At 34.7% G+C, this 15,134-nt stretch overlaps 2 protein-coding genes across 3 annotated transcripts; one reads left to right on the forward strand and one right to left on the reverse strand.

Moving 5' to 3' along the window:
* Positions 1 to 4,213: 4,213 nt before the first annotated feature.
* Positions 4,214 to 5,200, forward strand: LOC113707886 (non-specific lipid-transfer protein C, cotyledon-specific isoform-like). The gene is made up of 2 exons (XM_027230273.2): positions 4,214 to 4,815; positions 5,048 to 5,200. The coding sequence occupies exons 1-2, from the start codon at positions 4,469 to 4,471 to the stop codon at positions 5,055 to 5,057; spliced, it is 357 nt and encodes a 118-aa protein (XP_027086074.1). The 5' UTR covers positions 4,214 to 4,468; the 3' UTR covers positions 5,058 to 5,200.
* Positions 5,201 to 6,643: 1,443 nt separating this feature from the next.
* Positions 6,644 to 14,439, reverse strand: LOC113707926 (uncharacterized). Of its 2 annotated transcripts, XM_027230326.2 has the most exons (6): positions 14,059 to 14,439; positions 11,529 to 11,681; positions 11,099 to 11,192; positions 10,834 to 10,916; positions 8,009 to 8,162; positions 6,644 to 7,116 (listed from the first exon to the last, which is right to left on the reverse strand). In XM_027230326.2, the coding sequence occupies exons 1-6, from the start codon at positions 14,323 to 14,325 to the stop codon at positions 6,881 to 6,883; spliced, it is 987 nt and encodes a 328-aa protein (XP_027086127.2). In that variant the 5' UTR covers positions 14,326 to 14,439; the 3' UTR covers positions 6,644 to 6,880. The 2 variants fall into 2 exon arrangements, with proteins under 2 accessions (XP_027086127.2, XP_071921189.1); XM_072065088.1 differs by lacking the exon at positions 11,529 to 11,681.
* Positions 14,440 to 15,134: the final 695 nt, after the last annotated feature.

The raw sequence follows: 15,134 nt of genomic DNA on the forward strand, positions 1-15,134 counted from the left end.
TTAGCGACATGAATATAAGCACGTTAGGTTGGATCAACACGTAGGTTAACATGCCATCTCGATAATACGTGAACATAAGCTGTACCTCATCTTGTTATTTTTTCCATTATTTGTGATTATAACTTTCATACCTGATTGCATATAAATGTATTAGATTTTATTTCTATTGAAAACTCTAAATCTTGAAATTTGTTTTATGTTTTGAATTACATATTATGTTTTCAAAAAACTTTGAAGACATTTAAATTATGTGTTTTATTATGTTGCATCTGACCGATGGATTGCCTTTTTGTTGAAAGCTGACAGCATCGAAGTCTTGGAATTTCCTCTTTTGCTTTAAATTTTGAAAACTTTATTGTGCATCTTGTCATTAAAAACTCTTCAATAACAAGATTAAATGGGTTAAAATGTGTGTTAAACGGACCAAGTTGATAATAATTAATTTTTTTTCTAAAACTTGAATTCTAGGACAAAAACATGAAAGTCATAAAAAAAAATTAAGCTAAGAAAACACATTTTGTCTAGATGAACTTAATGAAACCAAAATGAGAGAAAAGCTTTGTCGTTGTATTTTTCTTAATAAACTAAGATGCAAAGAGAAGAAGAGTTTTATGACATTATTATAGTAGAGAGAAACCAAATAAAATTTTGGACCAATTTGGCTGGAATTTCTATGCTTTAAGATCGCCATTTTTTTTTTTTTTTGTCGACACAGGGGTGTCCGGATCAATCCTTACGGGGCCCGATTAATCCCCTGCGATCCAGGCCCGGCGCCCCAACCCAACCCGAACACGTTAAGTGCGCGGAGGAATCCAGCGGAACGGAGACTCGAACTTGTGACCTCAAGATTCATCGGTGAGAGGCTCTGCCACTGGACCATTCACGCGGAGGCCTTTAAAATCGTCATTCGTTGTTGAAGAATTGTATCTTATAATTTTCAATGTACAGGATTGCATTAGAATATGTCACTTCCTTTTTTATTTTTGGAAAGACTCGTTTTCTTTCTTATTTTTTTTTAAATGTGCACGTTTATTTTTAGTCAATTGCATTTATTGGGTATTCAAGGGCATGTTTGGATCTACGTAGAATTATGTAACCAAAAATAACGAACCAATGCATGTTACTGGACAAAATCCGAATGGAAGGTATGAAACAATTTTTGGAATAAAAATAATTTTAAAAAAATCTAGGAAAAAAGAGTGGAGAGTTAGAGATTCAATGAGAGGTTGGAATTGAAAAGACCTCCTCAAACATAAAATATATAGATATTTAGATATTTACTCTTGCCTTGACTTATGAGATTTTTTCCTTTTTTTTTTGTTTGAAAGTAAGAGGTGTTGAATTCAGAATCTCCTATTATTTTACGATCTCTCCTATCTTAACAGACAACCCAACCCTCCCTCTTCTTTTACTTATATCCTTGTTAGAGTACTCTTAAATAACCTAAAAAAATTTTTTGTTTCAAAAAATTTGGACTAGCCTGATCTTGCTCCCAAGTCCATGTAAATAAATAGGTCAAGATTGGCATAGCTCTGGCTGAGCTAGTCTCCAGCCAATATTAACCTTCCCCCTTTTTTTTTTTTTTTTGCCTTCTAATCTATATCTATATGTATTCAAGAAGGGGTTTTTAGCATGAACCTTCTCAATGGCTTCTAAACTTCTTATTCTTTTTTCTAGATTTTTGTATTTATTTTAATACATAAAAAGTAGTGGGTTATAACCCACCTTATCACCAATCAAATTTAAATTTAAAATATACCCACTATCTCTTAACTTATCCTACAATCACTCCTACAAATTCTCTAATCATCATCCCACATTTCCCCACACGTTTGCACTTATCAAAATTTTGTTAACACAGTTTGACAGTAGCTCGATTCATATTGTGGGATAAATTTGCTAATGATGATGATGAACGGTTATATCAGTTTGCTATAAAAAATAATATTTTACTAGCATGTGATATTTGCATACGAAATTTCAGAGGTAAATCAATTGCTTTTACTTATATTCTATATATTTTGAATAGCTTTTGAGCGAGCATAACCATACTATGCAGGTCCATCACTGTGTACAATTGGATCTAGCAAATTGTATATTAATCACAATTTAAATTTTGCTCGATACCTGCGCAGTTAGTGAGTTCCTCATTAACACTATATCAAACTATTAATATTGTTTCGTACTCTTATTGACATTTATTTCAAAAAAATTGCAGGTTTGAAAATAATACATGTACCCGCAAGTTAGTTACATGGTTGAAATCAAGCAATTTCACAACACCATAAGCACTGTTGATAGCAAATTCAAAGAGAATATGGATATCTGAATATACTATAATGCCTATGGTAAGCTTACTCAATTTTAATTAATTACTGAATGAATTTTTTTAATTTATAATTATAACCTATATCTTTTTTCATTCTTATTAGGTTAAATATTTTTGAATACTTGCTTATATTCAGAGTATTAACATAAAAAATATGTTCTACGAGCTATGCAAAAATTGTGGACAACTATGTGAAGGTCATTTTTCAAAAACAGTGTGTAAGCATTGTAATGATGCGGTTGACACTGTTATTAGGCAATTAATTTCATGTATATTTAACTTCAATATATTTTTCTGTATTGCATATAATATTTTATTTGTTAAACAGTTACAATGTTAACATACAAATCAGAGATTCCAGTAATAACATGCATCTTAATCTACAAGATAGACATGCACGATTTGTATTTGGTTGTGATACTTCTTATCTCAGAGAATTACAAAGGAAAATAGAATTTCTTAATATATATTTATTTTTTATAGTACTATTTGTAAACTATATAAAAAAATACACTAATTTCGTACGTTCTTAATTATCAGGAAGATGGTGATAGGTTGTTAAACCAACGAATTAATTCATGCAAAGATTGTGCAATTTCATTTATAGTACGCACTCTACAAAATTTAACAAAGTTAATTAAATCATCAATTTTGGCTTTCATACTAAAAGTGGATTGGTGTGAAGAGTGTTCGCACCTTCAAGTAAGATTATCAAATCGAATGCTTAGTATTTGTAAGTATTTCATTTTAACAACATTTAATTACATTCATTTGTAGAAATATATCATTCCCTTTTTTAATATAAATTTTTATTTTTTTTTCAGGATCCATCTTTCGAAAAAAGACAGTTCTTGAATGATATACACATTCTATTATATTTCAAACTATTGTTAAACAGATATTACATTTTAATTTTGTTGGTTCAATTATTTCACTTTTATTTGTTCACCATTTTATTTTTATTTTTTTCAATAATGTCAGCACCGTGCGTAGCACGGATATTCACACTAGTTTTGCTTGTATAGATTAATATATTGAGGATAAGTCTCGAGTTTTGACTTACAACAAATCTTTTGTCTCACTTCTTGTGCCACTCTCTGCCTCACTTTTTATTATATTGCTCTTACTCCTTCACAAACATCATATTTTAGTTCTTTTTTGTTTCCTAAAGATCCAATACCTATTAATTGAGTAATGCACAATTACTCAATGAATAAAATACAATTACAAAACAACCTTCTTATGATGCATAATTTAATTATCTTACGACCTAAAATAAGCAACCAAGACTAACATACTACTTAAATATCTGGGTCAATAGACTTTCCACCCTATTCTTGAAGATTTATTGGCATCAGCATACAGTTTAGAAGCTTTGAACAAGCATTAAATGACACCTCTTTTTCCTCTTTCTCTCAACTTAAGAGACCTATTTCTGCAATTTTGCTTATTTGCATCTTGCAAGACTAGCATTTTTTTTTCTTATCCTTTTATTTATCTTGAAGGATAAATTAGGGAAGTGATGTTAGTGCTTCCAAAGCAGCCTCTTATACTCTAATTCACTCACGGAACGCCCATATGTGGAGGGTGCAAATTAATATCACTTCCGAATAAATTAAACTCAGCACCTGATATTCAATAGGTCAACAGCCAAAGAAGGTGCATTACCATGCATTTGTAAAGCTAATTAAAGTGGACAAAGAAAAGAACCCTCCCATATGCTTTAAGTACTTAACCTATATTGCTATAATCCTCCTCCCTGATGTGCTCATCTAATATCAAAACCAACTATACAATAGTAGAATTTTCACCCTCTTATCCGAAACCTATTAGCATTTACATAACGTTTATAGCTTTACTGGTCTGGCTAATTGAAAATAACCCTTGGTATTTACTTGTTCTGATTTAGACTAGACAATATTCACGAATGGGGCTACATGATTTCATCAATCCCAATGGCCAAAACCTGAAAATGTTATCCAATTAATCGTCCTAGGGAAACTCAAAGCCTTCAAGACTATCACAAGCCTTCTCTATATAAAGCTCACTTACCCCTTCACCAATTCCATCAATCTTCAGCAACCAAGTTACTCTACACATACATCTTCAATTTTGCTCAGACAGTAAAGAAAATCAACCATGAAGAGCCTTTGCTTCTCAATGATCTTGATCCTCTCTCTTCTCTTTGCTGTTGCTCATTTGAGCAATGCAGCAGCCCCAGATTGTGGCACAGTTGACGCGAAGGCTGCAGCTTGTGTGTCATTTGCTCGAGGTAAGGACAGAAAGCCAGCTGCTGCATGCTGCACTGGGCTGCAACAGCTTGCTCAGACTGTCAAGAACGTTAATGATAAGAAGGCTATCTGCAGATGCCTCAAGACAGGTGTCAAGAGCTTCCCTGGTGTTCAGGACAAGTACATGAGCAAAATCCCTGCTGCTTGCCGCATCAATGTTGGCTTCCCTATCTCCATGAACACCAACTGTGAGGCGTATGTGTGACACTCTTTTCTACTTTTTAGTTTAGTACTAGTTACTTTTACAGGGTTAATCGTAAAGTAATATGGACTATCTCAGATAAATTGTGGACTCCAGAAGGGAAAGTTTATGTGGGCTAACTTTTTTTTTTTTTTTTGCATTACTTGAGTTCCAAATTGTAGATATTGTTATTTGTTTGTTTTTCACTATACAGCAATGCTCTAAAACTTAATTTTCTATTTGCAGGATCCACTGAGATGCTTTGGAAATTTGAAGCATGGATTGGCCATTTGTCAATCATAGGGAGTAAGATTTGAATAAAACGCTTGTACTGAGGACCCTTGGATTGGGGCCTTTCTGATGTACCATTTGGTTGTTTTAGTAACTCAATTTTCTTGAGCATCATAATTCCGCATTTTCTTTACTTCTGGATCAACCTTCCATTCAGTGTGTTTAAATTTCTACTAATTTTCTTGCTGTTTTTTTGGAATCTTGATTAGTTTCCACCAAGTTGTCCATCTATAGAGTTTTACTCTCACTTCAGGTAAAACTATAGTGTCATTTGGATGAAGAATGCCATTGGGAATAGAAAAAAGAAATGTTTCAAACTGAAAATCAGGAAGGGGTTGATTTAACTATCAATCAAACGGAGACAACATAAACAAAACCCAAAAAAAAAAAAAAAAAAAATCGAAGACAGCAAAATTTGATTAGAATTTCAGGGGTTCTAATGCCATTAATTTTGGCTAGATAATCTACCATGTGGCCTCATCACTGGCTAGTATTTGGAATATATTCAGAAAATAGAACTACTTGTACAAGAAAATATGTTCTTGCATTTGATTCGCAATGAAAAGAGAAGGAATGGTAACATAGTTGAGGAATAACATAGGAACTAATATCCTTTCCAATCCAATTATCCCATTTTTATTTTCCTTTATACCTTTTGCATTTAGCCCTTTTCCTCTATCCAATATAAGAGTTAAAAGGCAGTAATCTACAATTTAAATTTACAGAAAAAGAGAGGAAAACAAGCCAAGCTTAAGCCTATGATTCTGATGATGCAAATCTTGACAAGAACATGTGAGTTCTTGGACATGAAATTCTCATATGCTCATCATTGAGCATTCTTTTACATTATGCATTTAGTGCTAAAGAACAATTGTGGAGACTTTGATGGACTATAAGATTCTATTATCTTTAAGAGTCAGCAGCAGAAATCTACTGAGCTGAATAACCACCTCCAAATTACCTTAAAGATTAAACATAATCAAATGCACAGAAAGAAAGTCGACTTAGAACATTGGTGGACCAAACATGAGAAAATACTAGAGAAATCAAATATTTTTCTATTATTTTCTTATGTTTGATTGAATTTTTTGAAAATATTTTCCTCACAACTAACAACAATTACTGCAAAATTTATGTCCTTTTGGAGATACATGATACATCCACCAATATGTGAAGTGCTGCATCTATTTAAAAATATCCATCGATGTATATTAGAGAAAGAGATGAAGAGGAATCGTAAATTTTGTGTGCGAGAGCGAGAGTAAAAAGTAGATCCAACAAGGAATGGTAGATTCGTTGCTAGGGAGAATAAGTAGGAGAAAAAATGGTTATAGAGGCAAAGGCTTTGTTTTGGAAGAGCAAACAGTGTTAGAGTTGGAAAAAACCTTCAGTAGAAGCTTTGCAGAAGCTGTTTTCCATTCGATCGGGTAATACCTTCTCCCTAGGAAAAAGTTTTCTGGACGCTTTTTGCAGCCAAACATCAGAAAAAAGGAAAAACATTTTTTGAGAAAAATTTTCCATCGAAACAAACAGGCCCATAATTCCTTGGTATTTAGTTCTCCAAGAGACAAAAATAGGAATGAATATATTGATTAAAATTTGCAACAGTAACATCATTCGTGTAAAAAGTAAAAACTCTCGAGCACTAGTAACGTGGTAAACAATACAACCAAACACGAGCTACTTCAACATGGCGCATGTTTGCACCCCGTCTCCCCTCCCCCCTCTCAATTCATTCCGCTCATAGGAACCAAAAGGTAATTGTAATTTTTGTATCTGTTAGCTGAATTACCAGGGGATTTCTGAACCATCCCAGGCAAAAAATTTGCCATTATCAGGGTTCTTTGCACTATTAATGATGCTCAACAGTTTCTGCACTGAGAACTCTTTGGAGAAAAGCTTGTCTTCTGGAACATTTCTCTGAAATGGTCTCGAGAGATCTGTATCGACTGTCCCAGGATGCAAGAGCAGGCATATAAGTGGATCTTTTCTACGAGCAAATTCCACACACATTGTCTTCGTCACTGCAAGTTTCAATTAGAAATTGAGAAATTTAGAGCACATGCATGAGGTGGACCATGCAAATACAATTGTAACAGTCATACTTCCCAAGGCATATTACTCAGTGCAAAGTATGGGTGACATATTGGTGTAGAATTGAATGTCTGTATGAGGTAGAATCTTGCTGACCTTTCAGATCAAAAGCATATCATCTACCCAAACCATTTGTTTGTGAGGCCACATGTAGTCATTTCACTCAGGCCAAAGCAACAATATCAAGCTTTTAAACCCATAGTAGCTGTGAGAAATGAAAACAAAACAAAAGTAGATATGACTTCATTACCTCATGAAATCGACCTAATTATCTCACTTGGCACCTAATTGGCTTTAAGGTATAACTACATTTGGAAAAAACCATTAGGGTTGAGCTTCCCTTAACACACAGTACTAAACCTCAATGGTCCAAACAGAGACAGTACTAGTATTTGGACAGGATGATAGGAAAATGACATTGAAATGCTACTTGTTACATAGGAATATCAGCAGATGGAAGGAAAATATGGACGAAAATGATATTCTTTCCCCTCATGAGTTCTAGACTAGAGAAATTCTGTCTGCTATACAATATTTTACTTTGTGGGATTTCACTGTATGCAATAAGTCCCCAAACCAGATCCCAAGATCTAGATTAACAGATGGTTGGATTTGAACATGATGCAATAAAGCTTAGATAATCATACTTTTCAAACATAGTAAAGCAAATAAGATTCCTTCTCTAATAAAAAGCAAAGCATGGTTTGATGGTTAAAAAGTATTAATGTTGTGCAGAACTGGTTGAGGAAAGCAAGGCTTTTCCAATGAAGTCTCAAGAAGCAAATGAAGTAAGAAACCCATGAAAACAAAGTCAGATCATACACTGATTAAGTGCTGCCTTTGATGCACGATATGAGTGCCAACCTCCAAGTCGATTATCTCCAATTGATCCTACTCTGGCACTTAAGTTTGCCACAACAGCAACCTCTCTTTCAGTCCCAGAGCCACCTCCAACCTTCAGCAAAGGCCACATGTGCTGTTCATGCCAATCATAAGGATCAATTCAGACAAGATAGTGAAGACCCACATCAATAACAGTAGAATGGAAATTTATCTGCCTTGCTTACAAGTAATATGAAAATATGGTCTTTAACCAGCAGAAAACTAAAGCCTTTCCTCATGTGCTCAGAAAAGTAATCACCATAAGCGCCATAAGCTCATCCACTTTTGTTCTCTTTCAATTTCAATATTCAGGTAGCTTTGAGTTATTTTCCAAATTTCGCAAATAATTTCTCCCCACTCCTACCCTTTCTCTCTCCATCGTTACAAATAAAAACTTGATATGCATGAGCACAAGAATTTCTAAATTCATGGGTTGAGAATTCAGATATCAAGCAGGCAATGGGACTATACCTCTGTAAGAGCAAGCAAAACTCCATTACCAAAATAGCACAAAAGAATTGATCTAGAGAATCCTCCTAATTAAACCATTTTTGCTAATCAATAACTTCATTAATCTTACCTTTCAAGCATTAAGGATTCTTTCACTTATCAGAGAGAAAATATGTTTATCATCTAAATCTGCTGCTAATTGCTCAAACTGAACACGGTGTATTCTGCACCATGATAATTAAAATTATGCAAACCTCTTATAAACAATACGTTGAATACCTAGGAAACTTAAACAGTGATGTTTTACTAAGTTTTATACTTCTTCCAGATATTGGGTCCGAAATTTTCCCAATGAACAAGAAATAAATGTTCTAGCCTTCCATATTTATTCCTTTTATTGCTACTGATTTTATTTCCAAATGTCAGCATTCCAGGGGGAATTTTAATTGTTAAACAACAGGAATTCTGTAGAGAAGAAACTAATTACTTTCAAAATATTACTTGAAAGATTATCCAACTGTATATGTCACTGGACATAAGAATTCCACACGTTTCTAGATATACAACTGACTTTACCTGCCTGATATGACTTGTTCTTACTTCTAAAAATTATTACAGATATGAATATAAGGTAAGCACTACCAAATCCATCATGATGAAATTTGTTAGCCATCCATTCTCTTTCTTCTTTGGAGTCTATCCAGGAGATGGATTCTAATTGAGTGCATTTGTAAACAAGTGTGTGTGTGTGGTGTTGGTTTTCTTTTTCTTTTTTTTTTTTGGGGGGGGGGGGGGGGGGGGGGGGTGGGGAGGGTTAGAGAGAGAGGATTTGGCCCAGAAGGATCAAGTCACTTGGAAGAAAAAGTTAATGTCCTCTACATGACGTACAGTCACTCAAGGTTTTCTCATTTTTCCTTTTGGCTTAGTATAATTCAAGAAATAGTTCTTTAGGAAGCTCAAATCCAATGGCAGCCATAGCTTAATAACTAGAGCAATAATATTTCAAAGGGATTGCATCCAAACATGCAAAGGAAAGCATGAAAATTGCTCTGAATAAGCTATTAAACTCTACAAACCATTGCCAGACCAGTCATGCATTTTTCCTAAAATATGGTCATTTTGTATTTTTCATTCCATTTTTGTGATTTGTTCATTTATCGGTTCTTCTTGAATTTCAATATAAAACATGATAGCAAAAATTGCAGGAATAGGAACTGATTTTCAAGAATTACATGAAGAAAGAGGTTATCAGGAAATAGGTTTAAGGAGTACAATAACCTAGGATTTACCAGAACCACCTTGAAAAGTTAAGGAATCATGCCTAAGAAGAAACTGTATCACACCACATCTAGAAACATATTCTGTCAATTTCTCAATGAATATGAGTTGCATCTCCTTTGATAGAGAAGGTGTACATTGCATTGCCTGCTTGTTGATTTTACCTCACTGTGCCTGGGTCACATCAACTAAAGGACTTCATTGTTAATTTTGACTGAAGAGTCTCAGTTTTACAAGGAAATACCAACCGAACAAGCTTGAAGTTGTCAATTAGTACAAGTAACTAAGTCTTGGACATTGTAGCAGGCAAAAGTGTTGACCATAGGTACAACAGAAATTCAAATGGACCTCCAGATTCTGCACCATTTGTGAGCAAGAACATTGCAGACATCAGCCTTTATTGATCCTCAGAGAATGGTAAGACTTGAATGCAATGAGCAGATAAAATGGGGCATGCTACATGCCAGTTGTATTGAACTTATCTCAAGAAATTGAGATACTGACCATTTAGTAAGAAACAATCATGAAAAGTACAACTAAGATATGCCACAACCAAATACGTCATTTCATAAGCATGTCTCTAGATATTGAATATTGAAATCAGTGAAGAACCACAGAAATGATATTCTAACAAAAACCATAAGCTTCTTTCCATAATTTCTTCCTTCATCTATGCCAATGATACATGAGTTTAGTGTTTTCCATGAGCCTTTTGATCCATCTGTATGAGGCTAAACCTAACGTAAAAGGCTCAGAGCAATAGGAAACATTTCATCTTTTCTATTTGTTTCTTTATGCATCGATGAGGACAAGAATAGGTTTTATTCTTATTCCAAAATCAGTTCTCCAAGATACAAATTGTAAGACAAGTAATTGGTGTGCCTCAAAGGCCAAGGCTAGATTACAAAAAGGGAATGCTGGAGGTAATGGCAATTTAATTTCTGTTATTGACACTCAAGTGATGACTTGAAAGTCTGTTTAATCATGTAACCAGTAGTAAGATACCCTTTTGTCTATTAAGAGCTAATTGTACCCACCTTGGTGACCAGAATAGGACCGACAGCATTAACTTCATATGCAAGAAGCAAGGACGACTGTTGCACTTTGCTCAATGTAGTTTCTGTACTGGTAATTAAAGAAACAGGTCATCAATTTGCTGACTCTACCACATTAAAAATTTTAAGCTGGCAAAAAAAATCTGACTCAAATGTTTGCTTTTGTTGTGTGTCAGTGAGACCAAATTTTACAGAGCTTTGAAAATTTGATGATAGGCAATGGAGAACAATGAAGAAATATTCACACCTGGATGCAGAACATCAGGTATTGAGAGAATTCCGGATGTATTGATAAGAAGGTTTAGAGAGCCATATTTGTTTCTGACAGCATTAGCTGTTTCCTGGAAGAGAGCAGAAGACAACAAATAGGTCACTGATCACAGATGATAGTAATGAGACGTTTCCGAATAATCCTAGATTCAGACCCATTACACACCATTGAAGAAATTAACACTTCCATATACTTCAAAATGACATCTTCCCTGAGATTTTCAAATTAGCCTTTTGTCATTGAAAAAGTGGATAACTTCACATAGAAATTAAAATTTGCCTGCTAGGCTCAAAATTATTCCCCCAGGTCTTACGCTAGGTTTTTGCATCCCCCCCCCCCCCCCCCCCCAAAAAAAAAAATTAGTCAACCACTGTACTAGAGCATGTGATAAGAGGACTTGAAGTACCTCCATAGTGCTTTCAATTGTTACATCCAACCTCTGTATTTCAAGCCTTTCAATGAACTTATTTTTCAATTCCATTAGCCCTGTTGCAGCAGTAGGATTACGGCATGTTGCAACAACATATCCTTCATCCCTTGTCTCTAACAACTGTCTAACCTGACAACGAAGAAGCAATTACTACTTTACTGTATAAATGACTTGTAAGAGAACTGCATCAAAGCACCAACTTCCCATTTGAATAGTCCAAGAAAGTACAGTAAAACATGGAAAGACTTCTATGTACAAAGGACTTCAGGGAATTACATCAGCAGGAAATTGCTTCTTTTGGAGCAAGAAAACAAATAATATTTATTTTACCAGTACTAGCCAACTACTTGACCCAAAAAAAAAACAGCAAACTAAAATGAACTTCAAGTTTTAAAATGGAACTTGCAAGTCACGTGAAAATGATACCAAGACACAGTGAAAAGAGAAATCATTTACGATGCCTTCAAAAATAGGAGATGCCTGAAACAGAAACCGATATGTGAAAAATCACTAGAATCAGTGCAATGCAAATTGTCATGCCAAAGAAAAAGCAGCTATAAGGTAAGGACTGTCTTTTTTATCACTTTCAAGATTTAAAACCATCATGCAAATCCTCATACGGGCTTTCAAATTTTGAACAAAAGCAATGAAAAAGATTTGGGATTCACCTCAAGAAGCATCTACATGAATAATTGTAAAGCTTGACTTATAGGAAGTCCTACATTTGATATTTAATTGGATATAAATAGTAGAAAGATTTCGGAGTGCTCAAACAGAAAAACGCAAAAAAGACACACTCACACGCACGCACGCACACTGAAAGTTATCCCATTTGTTACATTTTATCAGCATCAATCCAGGCAGTTGCTGCCTACTCAAAATTTGACAGTGTCATGGAGAAGCAAGAATTTGAGGCACCTTTGTCGGGACATGAATGGGAATACTTACTCCTCCAATCTGTAAGAGCTATTATGGGAACGTTCTAATCTATCAACAGAAAGAACTTATCACAATTCTCCTCAAACAGTTGGTAATCTATCAACAGAAAGAACTTATCACAATTCTGCTCTAATGATGCTAGGGTAAAATGCAGCATCTAAAAATGGCAGCCAGTGCCAAGAAAATAACTGGGGCACACTTGGTGCATTTTTGGAAGTCCAAAGCAGGAAATGACAGAGGCCCAATTTTTAGTGTGTAATCCCTCCAGAATGCAAGACATTTTTCTGCTTTTGGACTTCCAAGAAACGAGCTTTATGTATGGGTATTAAAAAAAAATCAATATTTGTTGAGCATGCATGTCAGAGTGCTTCTCATTTTAACTATTTTAGTATCTTAGAAGCCTTGTAGATTCTTCCAAGTTTTTGTGTCGCAAAGCCAAATCAGACCTATGATTTTACTATTTCATGTTAATTACTGACTTTATCTCACAAAAAATTAAGTGTTTGACTATATTGCTACAAGCAATAGACAATTACGGAGAAATCATTAACCAGATTACAGTTTCTAAAATTTCAGTTGACCAGAGAGAAGGTTATGTATTGTCGTGAAACAGAGATAAATGCTGTAGATAATTCGCAAGTTTCTTGTTAAAATTCCTCCTCTCCCTCCGACCTGTTTCTAGCACCACCATATTAACATATGTTGCCCCCCCCCCCACCCCAATCTTCAAGATTATAACTTTCTGAAGTTTAAGAAATAAAACCCAGAAATCTACAATTACTACATAATCCCACCTTTACTATAACTCAGTCCCCACTGGACCCAATTAACAAATGTTGCACAATTATCAGTACATTGTGGTCAACAAAAATATCTTAACACCAGGAGTTTTGTCCAACGAGTTCATTGTGTAAGGATGTTTAACCAGCATTTAACACACTTGATATCTTGCATTCCACTCCGAGCTTATATTATCTCTCTATAGGAGTTGAAAATGGTAACAACAGCAAAACTATGATCATTTGAACTTCAGTTTTGCGAAGGTGTATAAGTTAGATTTCCTATCAGTTTGTAAGTCCCATAGCAAGTGCAAGAAGTCTCCACATTTCCAAAATAAATCAGCATTAGCGGGCTCAGTCCTATATATTCAGTCAAAAAATCTACGCCCAATCAACTATCCATTACAGCTACAGGAAAAAATGATAGCAAACGAATTTCTAACAAATGATGCCACAAGAGAGCAAATTAGAGTTTGTGTTTGATATGAACAAATGTTGAACCAGAAGAACAATTGTGAAATGAATTTTCACTACTCAAATCTTCCACATTAACCCACTTAAACCAACATTAAATCAACCACCGGCTCAGTAATATGGCTTTTCCACAAGAAGTTATTATCCAAAAAAACAAACAATTTTGCCTAAAACACAACAATTTTGCTCATCACACATACTAACAATGCTTAACAAAACTCTTACAGAACTGTCAAACAGATCAAGAAAATCCAATCCTTGAATTGAAAATGGAAAATCAAGACAATGGGTTCAGAAACGGAAATTAATCTCACAAATTCAAGGCCAATCCCTCTTGAGGCTCCTTGAACCATTGATACACCGCCATCCCATTTGGGAACAGAGGATGCTGAAGTAGAGGAGGAGGAGAATGTTCTTGAGGTCGCCAAGTGTTTGAGTAAAGGCCTCAAAACGCCGTTGCTAAGGCGATTTAGCTTCATGGCCGGTTGATTCAGGTGGGAATGGAATAAATCGGCAGTTTCCAATTGAGGAAGCGTTGTGTGGGAGTGGCAGAGCGAGTGACGTGGTTGAAGTAGCTGCATGGCATGGGGTTGTGGGGGAGAGAGTGCCAGATGGGCTCAACAAGATGACTGGCAACACAAAATTCTTTGGAAATACTTTTGGCTTTGGGGTGTTCTTGACCTTGACACTGCTTTTTGACAGATGTTTTTATTAGGATTTTCTCATTTGCTTTTATGCTATTTATAGGTAACAGAAAATGTCCGTTCGTGAAAAATAATATCTGATAACGTAAAAAATGTGACTAATTTTCTGTGTAACTGAAAGTAACGGTGGAAAATAATATCTGATAACATAAAATGTGTGTAACTAAAAGCAACGATTAATTTATGCTAACAAATAGTAATATTAAAAGGGAACATTACGAAACGTTGGTTATGATAAAAAATTTATCTTCCTAGGGAAGAGTCAAATTTTGATTTGTAAAATCAGAAAAACTCACTTAGACCGCATTTAACCATCGCGCAGGGGGGAAAATCCATCAATTTGTACTGAAACGGCCCAACTCAGCTTCATTCTCATGCGCACGAGCCCACACTAGTTACCAACTTAACATAAGCCCAATAACAGACTACACATTATAAATGATAAGAAGTCATTTTAGTTTTTCGATGTGGGACAAGGTCTTTTGAAATATCCCTTTTATTTACAATAATTTCCTTCCTATTTCAAAAGATTTTGGTCAAAAGAAATAGTCTACTGGATTTATTTGAGTGAAATGTAATCAGTTCGGTGTTTTCTGGACTATAAACCAAACTTAAATTGATAAAACATGGCCTACAGAATTATTGGTGAAATATAAAATTTTATGAATCAACAACTCTTGATGTAT

This window comes from Coffea arabica, chromosome 9c, assembly GCF_036785885.1.
Source record: "Coffea arabica cultivar ET-39 chromosome 9c, Coffea Arabica ET-39 HiFi, whole genome shotgun sequence".
Lineage (NCBI taxonomy): Eukaryota > Viridiplantae > Streptophyta > Magnoliopsida > Gentianales > Rubiaceae > Coffea > Coffea arabica.

Coding starts and splice junctions, on each gene's coding strand:
- LOC113707926 (XM_027230326.2), bottom strand. CDS start 14,325: ATGCAGCTACTTCAACCACGTCACTCGCTCTGCCACTCCCACACAACG. Junction 11,682..14,058: donor GAGGGATTGGCCTTGAATTT/GTGAGATTAATT, acceptor CTTCGTTGTCAG/GTTAGACAGTTGTTAGAGAC. Junction 8,163..10,833: donor GTCCTATTCTGGTCACCAAG/GTGGGTACAATT, acceptor TGGCATGAACAG/CACATGTGGCCTTTGCTGAA.
- LOC113707886 (XM_027230273.2), top strand. CDS start 4,469: ATGAAGAGCCTTTGCTTCTCAATGATCTTGATCCTCTCTCTTCTCTTT.